General features: G+C 40.6%; 1 protein-coding gene across 1 annotated transcript in view; it reads right to left on the bottom strand.

Moving 5' to 3' along the window:
* The window catches only part of ADARB2 (adenosine deaminase RNA specific B2 (inactive)), a 290,107-nt gene that overhangs the window by 76,647 nt on the left and 187,531 nt on the right, over positions 1 to 25,929 (bottom strand). The window contains exons 2-3 of the mRNA XM_042817322.1: positions 22,785 to 22,871; positions 13,744 to 14,651 (exon numbers count right to left, since the gene is read on the bottom strand). Coding sequence (XP_042673256.1) covers positions 13,744 to 14,651; positions 22,785 to 22,871 — 995 coding nt within the window. The remainder of the gene's footprint in view (positions 1 to 13,743; positions 14,652 to 22,784; positions 22,872 to 25,929) is intronic.

Below are 25,929 nucleotides of genomic sequence, written 5' to 3'. Positions count from 1 at the left end.
TAATGGAATTATTAACAGTCCCTTGACTTAGCAACATACTACATTGAAAAACAAGGAAATTGTTCACAGATGTTACTGGAATTCACTTAAATTTAGATGATCAATTTTGCAGTTACTACCACAGGTGCAAGTAAAGTAAATGATGTCTTGTTCATTTCTGCTCCTTTGGCCCCACCAATCATGCACTGACGTTTCTGGTTTTGTTTTTTTCCTTTGCTGTCTTGTCCCATCCTGAGACATGGGTTCAGACATAGGGAGCATATTAGAGTTCAGTTTCCCTGTTTCATCAAGGCCATTCTCCAATGCTTAGCAATAATCTCACCCATTACTTTGCTCTGTGTTGTATAAAGCAAGAATAGGTTCACAGGTCTCATAGAAGCAAAAATGTTTCTACATTAAAAAAATAAATTAGTGCTGTGAATTCCAAACACACATGACAGAAATCTACTCCCTTCTTGTATTCTGTGCTCCTGCACTGATAGGTGATTGATGTTACAGTGCCCATTCATGATATAGAAACAAGATTTCTGGGTGCAGTGTGGTACTCCATAAAAAGGATGAGAGGCTGAGGACAGCCAGATACCTCAACACAAAATGCAGAGACTTCGTGCCTCTGTAGGCATGCCTCTGAGGTATTTCTTGAGGATCCCACTGATGCCATGTTTGCAGTAAACACAAGTCCACATCTCCCAGCCTTTCTGAGTGGGAGTAAGAGGAGGAAGCTGCCTTGACATAGCAGATTTTTGCACAAGCTCTACTTACCAGGCTGAAGCCAGGTCTGAACTGCTGTCAGCAACTGCACAACTCCCTCCCTGCTCCTAAGGAATCCCATAATGCAGCCATAGGGAAGCATTTCCTAAACCTAGGCCTCTGTGACTCTGCAAGCTTAAGCAGAGTCATACTTCTGCAAAAGAGGGAGTACAGTCACCTGTATGGAGAAAAGAAGAAACCACCAAACGGAGACACCAGTATGCCTCCATGTGATTTCCCATCATGCTGTCTGGCCCACAGGGGAGAATCTCCTTGTCCTCTGTCCTGCACAAGCTTGGGATTCTCTTAATTCTACAAAGCCCCTGCTTTCACGTTGTACAGATAGAGACTGAGTGTCTTGAAATACTTGCTGCTATCAAACACAGCTGACCAGTCTCAAATGTTATGAGGCACAGCAGAAAGCGTGATCACAGACTGATAATTTTGCTAGGAAACCAATCTGAAAACATGCACAGATACTTCTTCTGCAGAAATATTCACATCACACGAATGGTTGATATCAAGAAGGAAGATAAAAGGATGGGCAAACATCTCTGATGACTTCACTCACCCTTCCAGACAGTACACTGCAGCATCAAAAAATGTACTGAAAGAAAACAAAAATGTTTAGCTGGTAGTTCCATTCTCTACATGGACCAGAGAATCCCTGTGTGTTTCATTAGATGTGTCTAGCTTTGGACTCACAGAGCAAATGGTCACTCTACAGCCATTTTTAATTGTTTTAAAGGCTTTTTGTTCATGAAATCTACAGTGAAAAAAACACTATCTGTCTACCTAAATGTATGAAAATGCTGAGTGATGTCCAGGGTGTCCTTTCTCCCACGATAAAATGAGAATGACCTCTGTGACTTCATTCAGGTTCCACCTCTCCTGAGTTATGAGCTGCTCCTCACTCCTAAGGTATAGCCCATATCTCACTCAAACTCTCAGCCGACCACAAAACTCTCTTCCAGAAAAAATTACTCTTCCCTCAGTCTGCGGAGGATTACCCATGTCAAGGGAAGTTATATTATTGTCTTTAGTGCTGCTAGGAATTACTTTCAGGATGTTTCAGCTCATTACCTCAGGTCTTCATCAGCTATTTTCTGAGCGCGGTAACCTTTGTGATGCAGGTACTGTATATATCTATCGTATTGATTCTGCTTCTTCTGCTACATTACATGCAATACATGTAAACAGATGCCAGTGTTTCACTCCCGGCTAACAAGGTGCAAAATGGTAACAGATCTAGCAGCTACAAAACGCAGATAAAACCTGGAAGTAATCAGCTGAACTGTCGTGGAACTAATGCCATGATATAGTGGAAGCAATTATTTGTACTTATATATCTTACAGTAAAATACGACGTGTTAAAACAACCCTGTTGGCCTTATCAAGGACATATTTAGCTTCAAATGTTCCCCTCTTCATCAGTAACTAGTTATTAATTAATTAGATAGTGATCACGGTTGTTTCTCATACACACTTCTAGTATTATTGGGCTTGATTTTGTGCCTCGGCACACAGCATTGCTAATTTACTGCACGTGCAATCGTGTTAATGTGCTCTAATGCAGGCGATTATCACAAGGACGGGGCACCTAATATCTGACCCAGATTATACTGAATTGTTCTCACAGCTGCTTCCTTACTCCCTGCTCCATCCTGCTCCCAGATGGGTGAGCAGACCATTCCCAACAATGGGAGAGTGACAAAGGAGACTGGAAATTAGCAGCGGGCAAACTGGAGCTAGGAAAGGGAATGAAGGCAGAAGATTTCAGGAAGCTGTGCATGACACTGGTGAAGCAGGTGAGTGAGGTGAGCAGCAAGAAGAGGAAAGAGGCTGTCTCACTGCTTCTCTGCTATAACATGGGGTAAGATGTAGTCACCTCATTTCTGGGGGCTGTTCCAGATCTGCAAAGTGATCAGTTCTGGTGGGGGTGAAGCTGCCTGCAGAGAGCAATGTACTAAAGGCTAAAAAACAGGAAGTTCTCTGTCTTCCTAACATTAGTGATGTTTACTTGTGTTTGCTAAATAATATATTTTTTGGTAGATTATTCTTCCCGTCTGAAGGCCTTTAGCGGGAGCAGATAACAACAGTGTCAAGAGAAAAACAAATAGTAGTAGAAAACAGACTTTATCTGAATTGCATTTAATAGGGGCCAGAAGCAGTGAACTATGGATATCCAGCTGAAGTAGTTCAGGCAGAGATAGCTGAACTTTTTACTGTGCCTATTTAAACAGAGAGGCCCGAACTGGAGATTAGCTATTTATCAGCTGCATGATGGAATGAGAAACAGCTGCAACATATTTCTGAGTAAGTTTGATATTTTATTCACTACAAATCCACAGACTCAAATTCTGCTCTGGTTTATGCCTGTGGGAATATGGAATAAAGGCATTAGCTTCCCACATTACTTTCTGGGAATGTATATTAGAGTAAATGTATATTAGAGCCCATGTATATTAGAGTAAATTTAATTTATGTTGCCTCAGTTAATCACCTTAATTTCACAACCACATAAAGAATTTTTAATATTTCTAATGCTAGCAAGTAGAGATGCAAAGAAATAAGCCCCCAGAATGCAATCCGCGGTGCGGGCAGCAAAACACAGCTCCCACTCCCAGAAAAGCATGGCCCTGTGTGTGCCACAGAGCCCTTCACTGGGATTTCACTTCTATCTGTGCAATAGCAGAAAGTTTCCCTCCCACACTTGAAGTTTCTGCCTGATTTTCACCGCAGGTGTGAGTTCTGCCCATCAAATCCAACTCCCAGGTTCTCATAGTTTGAATATTAATTCCAGATGCCACTAAACTCTCAACATCTGCAGCTGGGAACAAGCAAACCACTGCTCTCACCTAGCTGCCAACACCTCACATTTCAAAAGGCAGAAATATTAGTTTGCAAACCGCACCAATATGAGTGTTTAATTTGCTTAGATCATTTTCTATGAAAGGCATCTTGGAAGCTTCCTCTCCATTCCACCGTATCTTTGCAACATTTCTCTCTCTGCTGCTGCTCATTTCAGCCTCACTGGCATTCAGGGTATCAAGGTCTCCCCATCAGATCTCTCTGATTTGCACAATATCTCTTGTTCTGCCACGCTGAAACTTTGCTCAGATATCTGCCTGATTTCAACTTGTTCACATGACAAGGCAGCGACTTTGCATGCAGGATTCTCACTTTCTAATTAGGCCTGCTGGCTTAAATTTTGATATATAAGTCACATTTTTTCTTTTTGATGAATACAAGATTTAAAAGGAAAATTTATGCACTGTAACTTGTCAGTGTTTTGGGGAATGTTCTTCATTTACTCCTGTCAGTGTTCTCCAGAATGTGGTGGCAGCAGCAGTCTCATCCCTCTTGTGCTTTAATTTCCTTCAAAGTCAAAATGTAAAACACATAGCTTGCCCTGGAAAAGGAAAGGGCATTGCTGTTACAATGACTGTTATGATTGCAACCAAAAATATCCACAAATTTTCTAGTTGAGAGTTTGTATGAAAATATTTTGTTTTTTGTCTTTCAAAACTTTTTTCCCCCCAGTGGATTTTTGAGAAAAATATTACATTTATTTTATATAGAAAGAATTTTTAAGAGGTCTCACTGTCTGTTTAGTAGGCAGACTCTACAGGAAAGGCAAATACTATGCAGAGATTCCTCCAGTCATGCTGAGACTGTTTGCTAGAGTAAATAGTAAACATTGCTGGGTTAAATCATGCGGAAACTTAGAAAAAGTGCATGAGTTATGGTCAGGAATAATTGGGGCATTGAAGAAGGCATGGTTTTGAGGAAAACAAACACAAAATGGGCAGAGATGTCTCTGTGTTAAGAACTCACATCTTCTGTTCTGCTAATGTCCATGTAACTCTATATTATGATTGCTGTGCTATGATGAACACTTACAGTGATTTCCCCAAGTCATCCAGCACCAAAGACACGCTCCAGGAGAGCAGAGCTATTACCAAAAGCCAATATCAGAAAGTCATAGCCATCAGCCTACACTAATAAGACAATGTTCACTCCCCCTGTGCACTGAAGAAAAAGATGCTGAGTAGCTTTAAGCTGGGGGAGAACATCCATTCAAAAGGCAGCAAAATATGACAGTCTTCTAATGCGTTGCCAGTCCTGTCTGGGAAAAGCAGAACTCTTGGGTTGAGCTTCTGGCTCAGTGAGCCATATGATCCATAATTATGTGCGTGCCAGGGACTTTTTTTTTTCTTTTTCTCTTATCCTTTTTTCCCCTTTCCCTTTTTCCTTCTTTTTTTTTTTTTTCTACTTTTTTTTTTGTTTTTTTTTTTTGACATGTTAGCTGATAACTGCCCTTAGCAGCTGTGAGGGTGTTCTCCAGAATGGTGACACTCATGAACCATTCCTCTTCTCTCCATCTTATCATATTATGAGCCTCTATTAGCATTATTATGAGAAAATGTCTAGGGTGAATCATGCTGCTGTTCCAAGTGGTACAACGGCCAACTTCTGGCTCGGGGGACAGTTCTAACAGCTATGTGATCATTTCCCATTTTCATTTGGATTACTGATACACAAGAACACAAACTCCAGTGAGGCTCTGATTTCTGTCTTCTGGTGCATGTCAGTCAACTATCTGCCCCTTCATTGCTGCCATGTGTACAAGTCTTCAAGGAAATTGACTTTTTGACTGCTGTGTTGTCAACCATTGCTTCCTTTTATTTTGTATCTTGCTTTTTTTTTTTTTTTTTTCCTGTTATGTGTTGATGGCCACTGACTCAGTTTGCAGAGGGTTTATGTGTAGCCCAATCAGCTGTAAACAGGAATGTTCTATTTCTGCACTTCTCTGCAATAACCAGGACAGCCAACCCTAAAAGTTTAATTGTGCCATTATGAACCATTGTTCCATATTATGAGTGTACATGGGTCATTAGGCACAGAGGGTTGGACTGACTTTTCTGTGTGCATCACAGACAGTGAAAGAAAAAGAGGGGGCTGATCCAGGAGTAATGAGTTTATTCTCTAATATCCCTGAGAGGATTTTTCCGTAAAAGTACGGGGCAGAGTTGGTTTGGATAAAAACTAATTATCAAACAAGAAATGAAACTGGTGTTGCTGACTTCACTCTCCCTGCTGGACCCTGGAGACTCGCATTACTCATTGTGTTTAACCTAATAAAGCAATGACCCACATAGGAGGGAAAGGAGTTGTAATTATTTCTGTAAGAAATAGTGTCCAGTTCACAGAAAATTATCTGTGAAAACCAGGAGCTCTGCAATGAAATAGCACAAGAACCTAGAAATCATGGGATTTTAAGGCTACTTCTCTGAACAAACTGAAAAACACATTCATTTTGCTCATTTCAGTTTGTTTGTTTGGGAATGTTCTCTTTTGACCTTTAGTTTTAGAGGTGAACTAGGTAAAGAATAAAATCCTCAACCAAGGCATTCATAAAGCAAATCAATGTGGCTTGGGTAGCATGGGTTCACGTGGGTGACATCTCTGTGTGGCCCTGATTCTAAGGTACCATTGCCTGATTACATGACTCATGCCTGCAGTAGATATGATGACATGTAGGTTAAGAATAATCATAGCTAGATTCTTTCATATCAAATGTCTTCTTGAGTGTAGAAGACAGAAAGGAAAACTGGAAAATAAACTCTGAGTTACTGATTAGAAGACCTGGAAGAATGAAAAAGTAACATGATTTGTCTGAAGGCAATATTGAAGTATTTGAAGTGAAGGAGGAAAGGTTTATAGCTACATTCCTATTTTATGTTAGATATCTTATCTTAGAATTCAGCCTAAGAAGCCAGTGGGTATCACAATACATAGAGCATATTGATTGTTTTCATTGAATACAACTTTGTGGTGAAAGCAGACAGTTAATTTACCTACTCCTCTCATTTATGTTTCTCAGGAGTTCATTAAAAATGTTGTATATTAACAGAAGTTCACATTACATATGCTGCATGTGAAAAAACCTAAAATTTTCTCGGATAAATTTTACTCCCATCAGAGACTTAAAATCATTTTTGTTTACATACAGTACTAAAGGAACAACAAAGGATATTCAGAAAGTTCTCTAGCTTTTTTTGGTTTTGTGAATGTCTGAACATATAAAGAATATTTTGTATCTATTGTATCAAGCTCAAAGTCTGTTGCATTCCACTATTTCTCACCAATACTAAAATTAAGCCTAACGCAGCTGGCCCAGGCACCACAAGAGGGAGGTAGGCATCGTCAAACGGGTGGGAGCAGCTCGCTCCTCATCCTCTGCTCATGGAAGGAGAGAGCTGCGTGAATAATTAAGGCTTCCTAGATGTGACTACAGATAAAAATAGAGAAAGAGCGGGGTTTTGGCGTGAATGTAACACTCCAGCTCAGACTGAGAGGGCTTTGCATGGAAGTTGACCAAAGAAAAATCCACTCCGGGCGCTTGTATTACAGCTCCATTTAGTGGAGCAGAACGATCATGGCTTGTATTAAGTAGATAATAATGAAGCACCATAAACAATGTCAGGACGCAGGACGAAGCAGGAGCTTTAATGAGGTCCAGCTTGCCGGGAGCCTTTTGAAGTGTCCCTAGCTCCCTGACAAAGCCAGAAAGCAACAAAGGCGGCTCTGCCAGCTGTGAGAGTGCCTGCTTGAGAGGGAAGTTTTATGTGTGGATGACACCAGGCTGGGATTCAGCTTTCATGTAAAACCAGCTCTGCGCGACGCCAGAGCTGCGCACAAACTCTCTCTCCATAACATGTCACAATAATTCTTCACAAATCAGATCCGTGCCACCAGTCACCACAAGACAAGGCTGGGTCAGTGTGGCAAACAGTGGCAGCCAGCAGAGTTCATACACCTGAGAAAAATGCCTTTACGCTTCGAAGATTTTTTCCTTGAAGATATTAAAATTATTTTTTTCCTCTTCTATAAATGGAACCAGCCATTCATTCACCAATTATCACCATTATTACAGCTCTATCTATTTGTAGTTAGGCAAGCACTACACTTTTACTTAAAGGCAAGTATAGAAGAGTCCTTTTGGGGTCCTGCTGCAGTTATTTATGGGCAGGGGGGAACGGGTTTGCAGGGAACTGAGGAGCAGATGAATGAGATGAGGTGGGAAATATACATGTTGCCACAACTGAGCCTGTCCTGGACAGCCCTGGCACGGCAGATGCTGCTCTCCATCGGGATGGTAGAAGGCTGGAGCGGGGAATGTGGGGTGGGACATGGATGTCCTTATGGAGCGAGGTGTTCTCACACTCACATGCTGTCAAACAGCCTCCCAGATGTGCCCAAAGACAGGCCCTGATGCCTTTGGTGGTGTATGAGTAGAGATGCATACACTGCCAGACACTTACTCCTGCAACAGCTAGCCAGAGTGTAGCTGATGCAAAATGATGTGTTACTTTGCAGTGATGACAGTACTTCATCTGTAACTCCTTAATGTGGCTATGCTTATGTGATGATACCGTAAGAGCAAGAGATCAGAGACCTTTCTGCCTTATTAACTTGTTTCTTCTGATTCCATGTAGGTGGCCCTTCTGCATCTCTTTTTGATCTTACAAGGATTATATACATTAAAACATGGTAATTTCTTCATGTAAGACTCCAGTTGTAATGTCTCTGGGGCAATAATCACCTTTTATGTTGGACTTCTTTGAGGGGTAGGAAGTGGTCAGCTGTGAGCCTGGAAGTGATTGCAATCTTATTGGCAGCCAGGAGAATTACAGCAGTGTCCAGTGTACTAATGTTCTGCCTCTAAAGTGATTCTTTTGCTATTTTTTTTCCTTAAGAAACTGTAATCCTGTAAGTGTCTTGACTGCCCACTGCTCTGCCCATTTTCTCCCTCACCTACAGAGTCAGAAATAGATGGCTGAAAATCAAACATTGTTTATACTGCAGAGGCATTTATTTGGTCCCAAGCATTTCCCTTTCTTGTGTCTAAGAGCTACACACATACCTATCAGCTGCTTCTCTTTGTGTGCAAGACAGACGGCTATAAAAAGGTACCTGGTCACTTGATGAGACAAAGCTCTTTGTATAAACACACTAGAACAGCTTCTCAAAACTCAGTGCCAGCTCTGTGCTGTCCGTATTCGCACCAGAGTGAAATCTATCACTGCCAGCCTCAGCCCTGGCTTAATTGCAACACAGGTGACAGGGCATGCTTGCAAGAAAGTTGGCAAATGAGGATAGTTAGTGAAATAGAGTGAAGGAGGCAGGAATAATTGATACTGAATGGAAATGGAGTGCTTTACAACCCAGAGAAACAGGCTTTTGGAGGAAGTAGATGAGAGGCATAGGACATACAGGGCTTTCCCTGACATGGTGCTTGTTCTTCCCATGCCATTGTTCTTCGGGGTGATGCTGAAGTCAGCTGGCAGGAATCCTTGACCTGCACAGGGTAAGGAATCAGTGCAGTGTGGATAACTCAGGTAGTTCTAGTCTGTAAATGACACTTTGGAATTATAGGGGATTTAACTGGAATTGGATGGTTAGCTTTATTTGCAGAAGAAAAAATAACCAGCCTGCTTCTTTTTGGTGACATACACAGAAAACAAAGTGAGGTTTCATTTAAATAAACAGACAGCTACTGCTCTGGAGGCTCTGGATATGAACCAGCGACAGCAGCGTTAAGCAATTTCAAAGCAGAGTGAATGCGATTTTCACACTTATTTGTTTTTAATTTAGATCCATTTGAAATCCAAGCACCCCTCTATTACAGATTTTTTAAATGGCAATATTAATTAAGGGTTCTGCTGTACAGCAGTAAGAATGCTATTTAGACTGAGTGAGATAGATTGGAAGGACTACAAGATTAGAAAAACAATCTGTAAATTGGTCAGATGCAGTTGGGGGTCACCTTGATCTCCTGAAATGAGCATATTGCACTCAGAAAGTCCGGGAGTGTGTGAGCAGCCATATACCAGTGCAGCCTCATTAAGGCTGGCTGGGTCAGCGCTCCTCAGTGTCATCTCCCACTTTGGATTGCAAGAATATTAGTTACCAATGTGGAGAGAAATAATTGTCAGACTTCCATAAAAGCTGATAATTGAAGAAACTGCACATTATTTGATGGACAGTATGAGTTCAGACCAAGTATTCTAGGAAACAAGGAGCAATTATTTAGTGACTTGGAAATGGCGCACAGTGATGCACTGCAATTTCCATTCTCCTGATTCACTTTATCTCTGCCATTATTCATTAGTTTAGCAGCTCTCCAAGCTTCTTTCTTGGCTACTCAGATCATCGCGGTATGCCCAGCCCCACACCATCAATAGTATTTATCTTGCACTTCAGCAGCATAGCACAGATAAGACATCTGGTTTGTGAAAGAACACTAGCTCGCAGATTGATGGGCAAATCTTCTCATCACTTTAGCTGGTTTATCTCAGCTACCTCCTATTCACCATATATATGTTCAAGAGCTTGCAACCTCAGCTGTCATTGCACGTGTATGCGAATCACAGAAGTGAATCAAAGCCCTGTTGAGAGCTGCAGACAAGTCACAAGCTAGATTATTTCGGATTTAAATTTTGAGATAATATTTTTTTCCTGGTGTAAAGCATGATTTTTCTGGGGGGGAGGGAAGAGGGCATAATTTTGCAGTCAGCTCAAACACACAGTGGAACAATGACAGGAAAGAAACTCAGATGTGCAGCGTTGCTCTGTTAAGAAAACACAGAATAATAGAATCGGTTAGGTTGGAAGGGACCAATAAGATCATCTACTCCCAACAATAATCATGTAAAATTTTCAAAATCTCACTTGGATTTTCGGCATTGGCAGGTGAGGGGCAGAAGTGGCAGCTGAACAAGCAAGTTGGACTGCAGCTGCCTAAGGGAATTAATCTATTTCTATCTTTGCTGTGCTTGCATTTCTTTGTTTTGTCTGAATTAGAAGAGATCAGCGTGGCAGGAATTTATGTCTATGCTCTACATTTCCCAGCAGTTCAGGAAGCCTCTTGTGTAACCAGTGCCTATTAGGACAGAGTAGAGGATATGGTGCCTTTTTTGACATCTTGCACTGAATCTCCCTTGCTCAGCAGGGAAAGTGGTTGTCAGGCTGAGAGCATGCCTGAGGGCCAGGCTGAGGAACACCATGTTCCCAGCAGCCATGATGAGCCAGGCACAAATGTCAATGGTCACAAGTCTGGCTGATAAGAACATGTAAAATTTTTGACACTTCCTTGGACAAAGTCAAATCTATAAATTGAGCACTGGTGGACAACCAGTATTGTGAGATCACTGGCTTTTCCTGTTTTCGGTAAGGGAGAAATGAGGAAAGAGCATATTCCGGCCTCCGAAAGCCACTGATGACAGCAATGGGAACAGGAACGGAGACACGCAAAGGCAGAATATTCTTTGGAGTTGAACACAGTCCTGGATTCTATATTCAAAAATATTCAAAATAACAATATTCAAAATAACAATATTCAAAAATATGGGTGAAATTTGCCTTTCCCTACTATTAATTAGTTAGCTATTTGATATCCTAATAAAATGAAGCATGCAAAAAGAGTGTTGTCTGAGTAGTTACTCCTTATTCTGTGAAGAAATTAACGCCCTCTAATATTTAAAACTCTAAGCTGTTTGAGTTTCATATTACTCTCTTGCTTTTAAATAGATTTGGACACAAACCAAGCTGAACCTACTAAAAGAAAAGTAAGTAGAGCTTTGAAAACATGACTTGAAAAGTGTCCTTGAAAATATGGCTCATGGAAGATCTGAGAGAAAGGATATGAAACAAGTTTCAAGGCAGCTGGTTCTGACCACAGCTTAACAAGAATAACATTCTTTTTGATATGGTAACCACCACTTTGACTGGCAAAAACAGCTAGATGGGCCAACTGAAGCAGTGACCAAAGAGTCACTACATGAGATAACAGAGCCAGAACAAGAAAACGTGCTTCTGGATTTAATGCTCCAGCTTCAGCCCAGCTGAAGTCACAGGAAACACATTTGTTAGTGTCACTGGAAGCTGGGTTGTGACATAAGAGAGTAACGCAAACTCGGGTTGTGTGTCATGGCCTCTATGACTACTCGTGAAAGCAATTAGTAAAGAAGTCAGCAAAAATCAGTGTTAAGGCTTCTCTCTCAATTAATATCCTGAATGCTGACATTAAAAGTGTCTGACTAATCTTTTAGTTGTATAGCACACAACAAACTCAAAAATAATGATGAAGTTAGTTCAATTACACCTTTTCACTAACAGAAATCTACAAAAAGGAAAAAAAAGCCATAAAAAGAATAACTGAAGAATCTGTCATGTACTGTCATGAACAATTTGGGACATGGTTGGATGGAACAATCCATCTTCATGGAACGTGATTTTGAAGCCAGGGAACCAGGAAATAGAGAGATTGTGTTACTTGAAGTATAGTTTTAGAATATGGTGAAGCATCTATTAATGAATGTATGGTATTGACCTGCTAAGCCACCCAACCAAGTTCACTGGGGTCAGCAAAGCAGACAACAGGATGCAAATACAGACTCCTCTATGTATTCGACTGTTAGGTCTGCAAGGGGAAGGACAGGCAAACTGGTCAAGACAAACAGCTTTTTTACCAGAACTAATTAAGCCAGGAGACAACATGGATTTATCATAAATCTCACCCATATTTCAGAGGAGCACTGTGTGGATGGAACTGACAGGTTGGCCACAGCACTCTGTGAAGATGACTGCTATTATTCAATTGTGTTAGTATCCCACTCGCACATGGAGTTTATAAACCAGAATTAAAGGGAAAGAGGTTAATGATCATGATGTATTTAAAATTTCTCACATTTCTCATATTTCATTTTTTGAAACATAGGAAAAAAATTCTGGGTTACCAGATAAAATTCCTGGATCCCACAGGCAATCATGTCACAGAAAGGATTCAGATCCTATACAACACCGTCTTGTTAATGAACATCTTTACTAATGTTAATGGGAATAGCTACTACCTATTTGCATTTACACACTACTTAAAGATCTTAAAGTATTCTTTCATATAATATGCCCATTTTTTATTACAGGAATATTGGATTTAAATGACTTGCCTAGGGTTTCACAGCAAGCCAGCAGCAGAATAATTCTTACAGCTCCTAGTGCTTTGCAATAAATCCTGGACATTAACAACTCCCTTCAGAAAGGGAGCTTTGTGGTGGTAGATCACCTACTGGTGCTGGTGGATCAAACCTTTTATGAGAGTAGAAACAAACCAAGAAATTACATGAGCCCATGTAATGCTTCTCAATGTCTGTAAATCCTGGCTTCCTTTGAACCTAGAAAATTGTCAGAAGTCTGTGTAATGCTAAGATAGCCTTTGGCATAGGACCAACTATGAAATTTTTATGTGCAAAGTATGTATCTCAGGTCTGTATTTTCTGTATGAATATAACTGTAATCTCTACATTTATTCCAGGAAAACTTCCGAGCTTTCACTATTCCCTATATTTTAGAGGCTTATTTAGAAAAAGAAAAAAAAAGAATGCAAAACAAAAAGTAAGCCTATACTAAACAAAAATTCTTAACTTTTCTAGAGGCAGAAATTCTATCCTAGAATTGCAAAATTTGTTCTAACAAAGACACGTATCCTGTCATTGCTCTTTCCTCTGGATGGTGCTGTCCTCAGCAAAAATTAACTGTTAAAGGAAGACATGGGATATCCCTTTTACAGGCACTTCTCTCTGTCAAGAAAGAGTCAGCATTGCAAAATGACTTGCTTTTTCTGTGTGTATCAATGTTATCATTCTCTAGCAAATGGGAACATTGACATTTCACCCTGCTTTCTGCCCTCTCATGTATGCCTCGCATGGAAAGGGCTGGCAAATTCTGCCCAATGATTTTGGGATACGATTTTTAAGCTTTTGCTTTTGTCAGATAGCTGTTTCTATGAGAAAATAGCTATTTCATTGCACAGCTTTTGCTATAATGTCAGAGGAGCCATCTGATAGAACAATAACAGCTATAGCAATACTGATCGCACTAATTGAATGAGCTCTTCCAACGTGGTGGTGGCTACACAGGAGCTCTCACCTGTGGCAAATGGTGACATTTACTCCTGCTGGGAATGTGGCTGGGCAGCCGAATGTTAAAGAGAGCCTGCAGTGCGGCCTGTGCTGCTTGGCCCTTAGCCAGCTTCTTGCTGCGTCCTGAGCCTTCAAATGTTCTCCCGTCTACTCGCACTGCCATCACAAAACTCTTGATGTGCTGCTTCTCCACGGTCTCCGACAGGCAGACGTACCGCAGGCCTGAGCGCAGCTCATTTAGCAGCACCACTGGATTCTTCTCACTCTCTGCTTTGCATGCCATCTTGTGTCTGTTCTGCTTACCGTGGCCCATTAAGTCCAACGTGTGGCAGAGTAAGCGCCCATGTCGATAAGCGGTGGAAAGCAACTCGTTATTAACTGGGTTATAGACCGAAAAGTCCTCACTGTGTGTGGATGGTTCGAACTCCTTGAACAGAGTATCTGGGAAGTCTGCCTGATCAGAAGTGAAGTCCGTGGATGGGTTAATGCAGTTCCCCATGGCGAAGTGAGCTTGGCAGGCATTGGGGAACTGAACAAATGACTTCAGAGCTAGCTCTGCAGCGCGCATTTTGGCTTTCTTTTTTGTGGGTCCTGTGCCTTCAAACGTAAGTCCATTTACTTCCACTGCAACAGCGAAGACTGGAGCGTGCACTGGGCCTGTCTGGGAAACCATTTTGTATTGTAAACCAGGTTTAAGTTCATGCAGCTGGACCAGAGCATTCTTTGGTGTCACTGACCATGATACTTTCTTCCAGATGAGTTGGAGTTTGCAGAAATGGCCATTATTTCCATCCTCTAAGGGCCTTTTTCTCTTACTACTAGGTGTTCCCCCTCTTGGCCTCTCATTGGACGATATTGGATGATCCTCCAGGTTGCCAATGTTTCGATTTTCCTTCACTTCCGCACTGCTGGTACCTGTCAGTAAAGAAAGAACAAATCTTGCATTACAGTTGTCATCAGAGCAGCTGACATCAGGTTTGGGGCTGGCAAAATATCCAAAAAAGAAGAAAGAAGTTAATGATAGATATTTTTGCTTTTCCTGTTTGTTTTTGTTGTCATTTTCCTCCTCAAAAAGTGCTTTACTTGCTATAGCATAGATTTTCTGCATATTCTGAATGATTACTTGTCCCTAAATCCTACCTCTATTAGTCTATAGCTTCCTGTTTTAAAAAGATTATGTCATTCAAAGATGAAATATAAGTGATGCCTTGTGACTTAAATTAAAGCTGTATTCACACTGGATAATTACTAGTAGAAAGTGAATAGTTTGCAAAGCTCCCTGAGGCTGAGATTGTTTTCCATAATCCATGTAGGTGAATGCTTATGAACACTTTATTAGAAATCAGAAATGATTCACAAATGATTTGCAAATAGAAAAATGGGCAAATGCATTGAATAATTTATTTACTATCAATACTCTGACCAGTTGTACTCAACCCATAGGCTCTTTTGTTGCTAACATCACAAATCCAGCCTTTCTTGCATTTGAAACCATAATTTAGTCTGGGCTCAGATTTTGGCTTAATAAGAAGTGAAAGTCTTTCCATCAAGTTCAATTGCAGGTACTCTTAGCTCCCACATCAGCAACAAACAATTTTGCAAAAAAAAAAAAAGTAGGTAAATCTGAATCAGACTATGAGAAGCCAGAGCATCATGACAGGAGTGATTACTGATGTAACGGATGATCTACGTCAAAGAAAGTGATGGGAGAGAGAGACTGCCAGGAAGCACTACTGTGATGGGGGAAGGGAATGAAACGACCATGATAGCTGCGGAGGGAGCACTCTGCTGCTGCTGAGCCAGTGAATCACACTTTGCTCCCAACTACACTTGTTCAATGCCTGTGCTGCAAGGCACAGCTCTTTGCTACAGCAGATGTATGACTTGAGAACAGAGATTCATTTCACTGATGTCCCGAATGACACAAAAAATGTGCTAATACTTAAATAATCATCCTATAACATTTCTGTAGTTTCTGATGATTTTGTTTAAATGTATTGCATCTCGGATGCAGCCCCCAGCCCTGCAGTGACTTGCTTGTGGCAGATACCAAATTGGGGAAGTAAACAAGACCTTAATCAGCCCTTGAAGCAGCCCATTCCTGGAGCGAGGCACCTGATCCCTTTCAGAGCAAAACACTGTCTGCCTGCCTGCTGCATTCCATCTAGCAGTGCTTATGGAACCCTATCCATGTTTTGTTACTGTCAGACGTGATCTTGCCACCTTTGCAGGCTGCGTTAGTCCCAAGCACAGGGAAGGTCTATGTGGTCTTAAAGAGAGGGCAGAGAATCATCTTCCAAACTGCTACAGGGCCATAGCTGTGTTAGCCTCTACCCTTTCGTGCAAACTGGCTGCAAGGATTTGACTGGTGAGCAGTTGGCTGTGCCTCCAGGAGCTTCTGCTGGAGCAGTATGTGTGCTGCAGCCCAGTCCTGGGCTGTGCTGACATCATGAGAGCATGCAGATAATTATATGAAACCAAGCATCCTAATTAAAAACTTCCTTTAATATCCTGATGAGCTGCACTTGCATCAGAATACTTTTTCTCATCAGAATGATAATGCTGCTCTCATGGGAGTTGTTTCAAAAAGAGCATCTCGCCACCTGCATCTGAGTAAAAATTCTGGTGTGACTGCACATGGGGCATCCCATCTGTATGGCTAAGGCTTTTGGTTCACTCTCATGGAAACCCTTCAGCACACGCCAATCTTCCAGCCTGCATATGTTTCACTGATGTTATTTGCTGAGCTCTGTACGTGTGAGAGGTGCTTTGCTGAGGCAGAACACGGACTGACAAATTAAGGTCTTCAGTGACTACAGTGACTAGTTAATTTTTACTTTGTAAAGCTAATGGGAGAGAATGAAGACAGGTGAGGAAAGAAAGAAAAAGAAATACATAGTAGAAAAAGAAAAGCTTCATCACTTGGCATTCACCTGTATAAAATTTGACATCTTTAAACCAGCCTAACTGGAAATAAGACATTTAAAAGGTCAGGTTAAGTAAGACACAAGGATAACGTGGTCTTTTCTTGTTGAGTTCACAACTCTATTTATGGAAGCTGTGATCTGAGGGGAAGGAGGCCAACTTTAACTTTGCTCTGTTTGTCTTGGCAGTGATTTTGGCTAGCCATTTTCCACTGGGACTTCCTCACGTTTTCATTCAATTCAAAATAGATTTTTACTTTTTTTTTAATTTCTTTTTTATTTTTTTTAAATTTTTTATTTTGACTCAGACATACTTTTATTTTGTTTTGTTCGTTTTAAGGAAGCAGATTTGGTTTTTATATTTCAAACTTCCTCTCTCCTCTTACCCACAGGGTTTTACAGACCCAGAAATGGCACATTACGATATAGTCAGAAAGTGTGGAAAGAAAGATAGTACGTGCTTCACACTGTATTCATGGTTGAAAAGAATTTGTATTGATTATGCACCACAGAATAGGAAAGCTCAAGGGTTATTTGTATTAGTAATTTGTATAGTATCTTTTGCAGCTTTTTTTTTTTCCTTTCATAGTCAGAGTACCATAAAGCATCGTCCCTTAATCACTCTCACTAACACTTGATTAACTAAACATATGGGATATAAAATAAACATTACTTGAATTTGGTCCATGAAATTCTACAGTGCAGTGTTCAGCCACCACAGTTCTCTCTGATGTAGTGAAAAAAATGCAGTGATTCAAGTTTAAAACTTGAAGACATCAAGCACGACAAATAGATGGACATAAAGGTGGGTGTGTGTGAAAGTGAAATGTCTGTATTTATGATCTGCTTTTGCCTAGTCACAGTGGCAGAAATCCATGCAAGTGTCCTTACAGCCACTTGGATATCTAGAAACCCTATCCTGAATGACTGGGATGTAGCTGACTTCTTCATAGACTTCAGTGCAAGCTGCAGCAGGCCAGAAGTCAACATGTCACGGAAAACAGAGGCAGCTTCAAAAAGCTTGTAAGCCTGATGGACTTGCGTGATATCTGACAGCAGCCGGACAATGTGAAATTACTTTATACTTTCAGGTATCTTTGAAATAGAAGGTCTTTGAAATGTGCCTTTTATGAGACCTCTGTGTAGTAGACGTGAGATTATTTCTCTAATGGTGGCACATGTACTTCTATTGTGAAAATCAGACAAAGCAGGCAAATGACACCAAACTACATAAGATAAATACTGTAAGCAGATGTAATAGAACAATCACAAGCTATTTTAGAAATGAAGAGCACTAAAAGGAAAGGGGTAAGTCAGAGGATGCACACAGCAAAGATGCAAAACTGTGGATCATTTTCAGCTCTGTTAGCTCTTATCTCCTGTAATATCTTTGCTATTGAGTTCCCCAAACACATTCTCTACATTTGGAAGAAATGATAATCAAATATGTCTCTCCTATGATGAAAGGTAGGAGAATAATAAAATTGTAAGGCGCCAGTGTTAAGAAAAAGGAGAAAGAAAAATATTACTTTTTTTTTTTTTTTTTTGCAACAATTTCTAGTCTATAGTGTAATATTTCTAAAAAAAATTATGAACTGTCATATCTGCTCAGTAACTTTATTCATTGATTTCTGCAGTATCGCAAACAAGAGGAGACATTGCAGACTTGTACTGGCTTCAGTAATTGAATGGGAAAGAAGAAAGCAGTTAGTGAAATACATTTATTTATGCACTGTTCCTCAATCTACTGACTGTTCTTTCATGGTTTTCTTTTTTTCCTTTTGGTCATTATGCACAGTAGAGTTAACCTAGAAAGTCTGCATCATCAAGAGCTTTTCAGAACTATAATGCATCACTAATAATGACACTGCCTATGTCTCTGGGTCATAAGGGCTCTGCAGAACTACCCATCCGATACTCCACGCTACATTTGAAGAGATAATATTGTTCCTGTTGAAGGTTATTCTGCTGCCTAGCCAACTTCTAGGGAGGATGGGGAAGGAGAGGTGGTAGATGACATCTTCACTCTGGCTGGCATCTTTCAGATTGAGTCACAAGGGGCAGTACATTATTGAGAAGCTGTGATATTGAAAGAAAGACTTTGCAATTTCTATAGTGTAGCAAAATTCTTGATTCAACTGATTTCTCTGATGCAGGAAGTTATTACTGTTATGAATGTTTAGCATTCACAAGGTTGCTACCAGTGCATTTTCCACAATACAGGTAGGACTTAATTTTCATTTTCCATGTTCTGCATTTTAATATCTAGCTCCTGTTTGACCTGCTTACATGCAATATGTTTTTGCTGTTCATCTACATTACATTAACTGTGGAGGTTAAACAGACTGACCTCCGTAATTCCTGACATTCTTGAAATTAAAAATGTTTAAATCAGAAGCAATAGGTATGAACCTGTGAGCCAGAGCCTCATACCTTTGTACAAGGTCAGCTACTACGTCAAAAGCAATGTAGGGCTGCTTCTTCATGCAAGCACATGACATTTTCATACACTTACTGAATTCATAAAAGAGGGTTGGGGACTTTTAGGCTGGGGATTTCTAGGTCTGTATTCTTGATTTTAGAGTAGTAAACTTGTAGCTAACAGCAGGATTCACTCCTTCCTCTCTAATATGCAAGCACACATATTCCATAAAATCCCCATGAAAGAAGTCAGCATGGTAAACTTACTTAAGAGAAACCAACCCTGATCTCCTTGTTGCAGCTGTAGCTCTCCCCAACAGCCCATAAGGCTCAGGCTGCTTAAAACAATATTGCTAGGATTTACTGGCGTGCAGCAGCAATCTGTGAAGGGAAACATTACCAGTGCACAAAAGTACAGGATTTTGTTTAGTTAAACTTGGGACTGAAAAATTTTGGAAGTGCTTGCTATTGCCTTTGGCTGTTCCAGAATGAAGATACTGAACTTTGCCCAAAGTATTAACCGAAGTAACTGAAATTCATACACCTCTAGCACAGCTCTTAACAATGTGGGAAATTACTCACATGACCTGACTGAGCTTATGCTCATACTCTCATGCACTCTGTCCAAGTTAACAAATGAGTATGTGCAGCCAACAATTTGGGCAGCTCTGAGCAGGAACACATGTAAGTACTTGTCTGCCCAAATCAGGACCAATGTTTAGTTTAGATTTAAGCACGGGAGAGATTCAGATTCAGATGGAAGCAATAGATGCAGTTTTCAAAATAAAACCAGGGGATCTTATTCTCCTTTGTCTGCTGGTGTAAGATAGCTTGGGGCTTTTGTTGCTGGAGGAGTTTCTCACTGCATTTTTAGAGACTTGGAGCTTGCTGTATCTCAAATGTGCCATCAAAAGCTTTGGGGCCTTATGCTGCCTGAAGAGGGATTTGACCAACAGGCTCAAAACTAAACAAGCTTCAAAACACTGAATCTTAGGCTGGGAGTCACCACACATGAATTTTGCTGATTCTTAGATCCATACGCTGGGGACCATCATCAGCAGCATCTCTCTGCAGGCCCTGAGAAGAGGTATGTGCACCACATCTATTCATTTGGCACCGCAGCACAATGAGATCCACAGGAATCATACACTCCTGCCAGAGGCAGAGCCCAGATTTGAGAGTGTCTGTGTCAGGTGGTAGTCTGCATTGCTGTGGCACAGTGTGGATGGAACAATTCAAGATCAGGGCAGGCAGAGGTCTGTAGCATCATGAAAGGAAAACAGGCAGTGAACAGGGCATGATTATTTACTGTTTCAATCAGTCCAAGCCCTGGAGACAGGAGATTTGAAGCAACAAAAGGCTGTACTTTTTATAACACAAAAAAATCACTGAACTGCTGCTCCTTGCTGTTGTTGAGACCAGAAGTATCAGCAGGCTCTGGAGAGGACTAGACAGGTCTGTTGGCGAACAAAAAATATGATGATTCAGGTGCAAAGTCTAGCTGAGTAAATTCCTTGCTGAGCACTAAAAAGATAAACTGAGGGGCAATCACCATTTAAGCATCCTTTTTCTCAGTGTATCACTAACAGCAAATGTTGAAGACAGAGTGCAGAGCTACATATCCTATTTCTAACCCTGTTACAATTTTTAAACCCTTAGCTGCCAAATACTAGGAATATATAGGGTGTTCCCTTTCTCTCATGGTCAGTGTAAAGACTGCACTGGAGACTGATGATAGCCTACCCAAAAATGCCATTCCAAAATTGCCTAGAGTCTTCAGTACATTTTTCCAGCATTAGTTTATGGGTCATAAACCACATTAGTACTGTCTGTATGCTAATAAACACCAGTTGAAAATGCGCTTGCAGTTAACCTGGTATGGCTCCCCTATTAAAGCAGGTCTAAAGGAATGTGAAACAGAACTTGGAATCCATTTCAGCTAGTGGGACTTTGCATACTTATTACTGATACAGCACAGTAAGGGCAGGGATGGTCTCAGAGAATGCACAGTTAGCAAAGATAGCTCAACCACTGCTCTACTTTGCTGGCATTCTCCTACGCTTTTGTTAAATTGTTAACACAAAATAAGTTTCTGTTTCTTCAGAGCAAATCACCGAAATGTCTAATTAGTACAGGAGTAGCTGCGTGCTATAGAAATTAATGGGATCTATACCATTATACAAGAACTGAATGTTTGATCCAAGAGAGGCCTAGGCAGTTTTCTTGAAAACAGTGAAATTTACTGTTTTTTCAGAAAATATCAAACCCCCTCCATGTGAGCTATTTTATAACCAGCACAGGCACGAAACAGTCTTAGCATTACAGCAGCAATAAGAAAATGGTGTTACAGTGTTTGGCTTGCACAAACTTCCTACATTACCTAAAAATAACTAAGCAGCACATTTGGGAAACATTACGCAGGAGGTGCCTGCAGAAGCTCATCATGTGCATAATATGTTTCCAGCGTGCTCTTCTCATATCTCTTCCTAAAAATGTAGCTTCCCTGGGACCAGTTCTGAAGGATTTTCAAGATTTTTTCACCTTTCCTAAGATATGCAAAAAACTGCCATTCCCTGAGTAGCAGTACAGAGTGATCCTCAGCAGCAGAAATCTGAGGGCTTTGCTCCTTCAAAAGCTATTCCACTTTGTGCTGCATCATGACCAAACAGTGGCAGATTAGCAACAGCAGGGAAAAAAAAAAACAACATTCCTCCCACCCACTGCCTTTAATAGGGCAACATATCAGTGTGTGTCTGGCTGGGAAAAGAATCCATCTGGTAGGTGATACTAAGCTCAGAGAGTTGTTCACTTGTTTCAGAAAGCTTCCAACCCCTTTATTTATTTATTTGTGAATGATTCGAGTTATGTTTCAATAAGCAGGGCTGGATAACACATGATAATTGCTTCTGGATGATAAATGGAGGGCTCACTGAGGGCTGTCCAGCCCTAGCAGCACATTCCTGGGCTGCCAGGTGTTTTGAAGACCTCTCATCTCCTCCCAGCTCAGCAGTGCTTCCATCTAGCTCCACAGCCATGGTGCGAGGAATGTCAGTGCTATTTTTTGAGTGTAAGTGCCCCAGAGCTAATTTTGTATCCACAGTGCCCTGTGGCTAATTTTGTGGTTACATCTACATAACAAACCCCATCATCCTGTCATCCCTTTCTCAAATGAATTTGGTTTCTTTTCTTTTTTTTTTTTTTTTCTTTCTTCAGGTGGATGGAGAAAAGAATCTTACAAAACCTGCAGCATTTACTTTTGCAAAAGTACTTTGTAATTGTGGAAGAATAAACTGGGGGGAAAGACATAGTACAAGCATAGTTTTGGCTTTTGTAGACTGGGTAAGCAAGCAAACAAAATAAGGTAATGGAAGAAGAGAGGAGGTGAGGGAAGGGCAGTAGCTCCATAGTCCTGTGACCCTGACTATAAACATCTCTTTTTTGTAACTCTTTTCCCTTGTATCTGTGACACACCACTTACATTTCACCATCCCTACCCAGGGAAAAGTGGGAAGGTTGGCTGAGGTTAACGTCTCCCTTACTGGAGACCAGAGAATATGTCTGCACTCAGCATCAGAGATCTTTGCATTTTACATGAGGACTGGACTTAGGGCTCTTTGGAAATCTTTCTTTTCACAACTGCCCCAACACTACAGAGCTTTTATTTCTGGACTTCGTTTGCCTATAAAAAAAAGAGGCTGCTTACTTAAATTGTCTTCATCCTCCATGGTGCTTGAACCAGGACTCAGATACTTGAAGGGTGCTATAAAGGTTGACAGTATGCTTACTTTTTCTAGAAGAAAACAAAATAAAAGACATAAATTCAGCATTTCGTCAATGTACCCTGATCTACTCCACACTTTTATTCAGTTGAAAACATCTTGGTAAGTCCATTTCCTTTCTGTTTTGCCCAACTCCACCAAAATCCATGGAATTGTAACACATTCATTACAGTTGGCACTGCAAATCCCAAATACAGATCTCTACTGACTTTTGTATATCATCATAGAGTCATTAAGTTGGAAAGACCATTAAGATCATAGAGTCTGACCATCAATCCATGCCTGACTGCTCTAGACCATGTCCCTTCCTGCCATATCTACCCTTCTCATGAACCTCTCCAGGGATGGTGACTCCACCACCTTCCTGGGCAGCCTGTCCACCACACTTTCTGAGAAAATTTTTTTCCTAATATCCAACCTGAATCTCCCCGGTACAACAAAGCCATAAACTCTTGTCCAGTCACTGGTTGTCTGGGAAAACAGGCCGATCTCAACTTTTTAGGTAGTGCTTCTGGTTGTGCTTCCTAGCAATGTATCTCAAGTGCTGCCTTCCTCCAGACCAGACCCTGGCCAGGAAGGAGCTGGGGATGTGGGAGGTGTGAATAAGGGTTGGGAAAGGGGCAGGAAGGTGGGAGCTGGAGGTAGGCAGCTCTGAGAGTCAGGAACTCTGCTGAGTGAGACCATAAGCTCACCCACTCTTGTTTCCCTTGACTGACAGAGTTTGAACCAGAGAGAATGGACACAAGAGATGGCACAAGGGACCACAATGGATTCTAATTCTTCTAGAATTTGTTGATTTTGTATTTGAAAAACTTTTTATGGTGTGACACAGGAAACTATTGTCCAAACTACAAGAATCTTGTTTGACATCCTTATTCACGTTCAATTTAACCGTATTTTTTTTTTTAATCTGCATTTTTTGTTTATGCTGATGATAGTAGGTGTATTTCCCCTGTCTTGGACAATATTTATCTGCTTAAAAAGTCTTAGTGAGGGGAAGAGGATTTAATTCTTTTAATTTCTTAAATTGACAGAATGTCTTCTGTCAAGTCACCCAGGACAAATTATTTGCGTTGGAAACTTTCTTTGTCATTGAGAAAGTATTTCTTTGAATTTCATTGAATTACGTTTTGTCTAATATGTTCTTTTCTCAGGCAGCCACTGATCTGGAAGGCTTTCTGGCTGAAGAGCTCTTAAACATTTTCTATTTCAGCAGTACATCCGTTAGTTTTTCAGCTTGGTTATTCCTACATTTGCAATTAATCCTTGCTCTTGTTAAAGACTGTTATCAGAATCCATCAAAAAATTACTGCAGATGTTTGCCCTTAGCTAGGAAATATTACAGCTCTATTATGAGAAAGCACAGAAAAAACTGACTGTTCTTTGTTAAGTAAATACAATAAGAAGAATACAAGATTGCCTGAAGAAAACCTTTTTCTGTCCAGAAACCTTTCAGCCCAGACTAATATATAATTAGAGCACAAATTAGCCTCCTTGAATTGCAATTTCATTAAGAGATTGTAATGATGTCACGAACCAAAAGAATGAAGCTATTTATGAATGCTTTAGCCAAAAGATTTTCCTAAGTGAATACTTTGACACTTTTTGCTAAGGCTTTGCTCCTTGAGAAATGCAGTATCTCTGTAAGATGCTGTCTCTGTGCATGTTAGACTGTTGAGTTGTGATCAGGATTAAGGCTGTTATTCTCTCCATAACTTCTTAACCAGTTTCTGTCATTGAAATGAGAAGAACATATGTAATCTTTGATAAGAAGAACACTTCACATAAACTTAGGACCAGAGCAGTCCCTAACTTCAGCATCAGCAGTGACTGTTTGTCTTGGATATCAAAATGCAATGAACTGAAGTGTACTCCTCCTGTGCCTGACTGCTTGTGGATGTCAGACATTGACTCTCAAGACACTGGATGGTACACACAAACTTAAAGCTCCTCCACTGAGAAAATACTCTCATTTCTCATAGAGAGATGATCCATTAAGCAATGAGAACAGGAGTTTCTTAATGAGGTTGCTAATATCTACCAAAATCAATCAAAAAGTAGAACTGTAAAATTTTATCATAGAATCATAGAATGGCTTGTGTTGGAAGAGGCCTTTATGATCATCTGCCTCCAACTGTGGAGCTGCCATGTGCATGGTTGCCACCCACAAGATCAGGCTTCCCGAGGCTCCACACAGCCCGGCCTCCAGCACCTCTAGAGATGGGGCATCCACTACTTCTCTGGGCAGCCTGTTCCAAGGCATCACCACTCTCCAGCAAAAACATATAATCTAAATATCCCCTCTTTCAGTTTAAAACTCTTTTGTACCATACCATTATTGCATATCTTTCACCAGCCATGAAGTAGACGAGTTTTACAGTATGACTATAAACCCTATCAAATTATTTTCCCTTTTGTTTTGGGAGGCCTTTTAGCCACCTTAAGCTTTTGTTGTTTCTGCTTAGCACCTGTCCCCAAAGACTTTGTTTGTGCCTTCACTTTCCGTGGCAGAGATCTCAGATAGCAAAATTTACTGCGCTCCTAGAGCAGCAATGGATGGGTTCACATCAACCAAACTCAGGCAGGCTCTAATAACAAGATATCTTTCAATCAATACAGACAATAAAAATTAGAAATTAATATTTCAATCCATTGGTTGAACAATGGAAGATTTAGTGTGCGTCTGGAAGGAGGAGGAGGAGGAGAAAAACCTCAGTATGCACACAGCAAAGGTGAATTATGGAGCCTGTGGAGGTGGGGAAGATAGATGACAGGATAATTAGAAGTAGGTGTTTACAGGGAATCAATCTGGCTAGATATATACCACAATGATGGTGTACTTCCATCTTTTGCATGTTATTGCCTATTACCATATATGCACTACAGAACACTGCTTTAGCTTTATTGTCATTGTTGAAATTTGGTGTTATCTTTGTTTAACATTTTAGAACAATATTAACTGAATTGTGTATTCACCCTTTACACAAGTTTGTATATATTTTAAAGTGCATCACTATTAGTCTTTGCCAATTGGATGAAATATTATGAATAAAATTAAAGGATATCTTT

The sequence above is a fragment of the Centrocercus urophasianus genome, unplaced genomic scaffold (assembly GCF_019232065.1).
Source record: "Centrocercus urophasianus isolate 14NV4802_14NV808 unplaced genomic scaffold, USGS_Curo_1.0 seq_16, whole genome shotgun sequence".
NCBI classification, from domain to species: domain Eukaryota; kingdom Metazoa; phylum Chordata; class Aves; order Galliformes; family Phasianidae; genus Centrocercus; species Centrocercus urophasianus.
The sequence above is the reverse complement of the archived record's forward strand: the minus strand, read 5'-3'. Positions and strand labels throughout refer to the sequence as shown.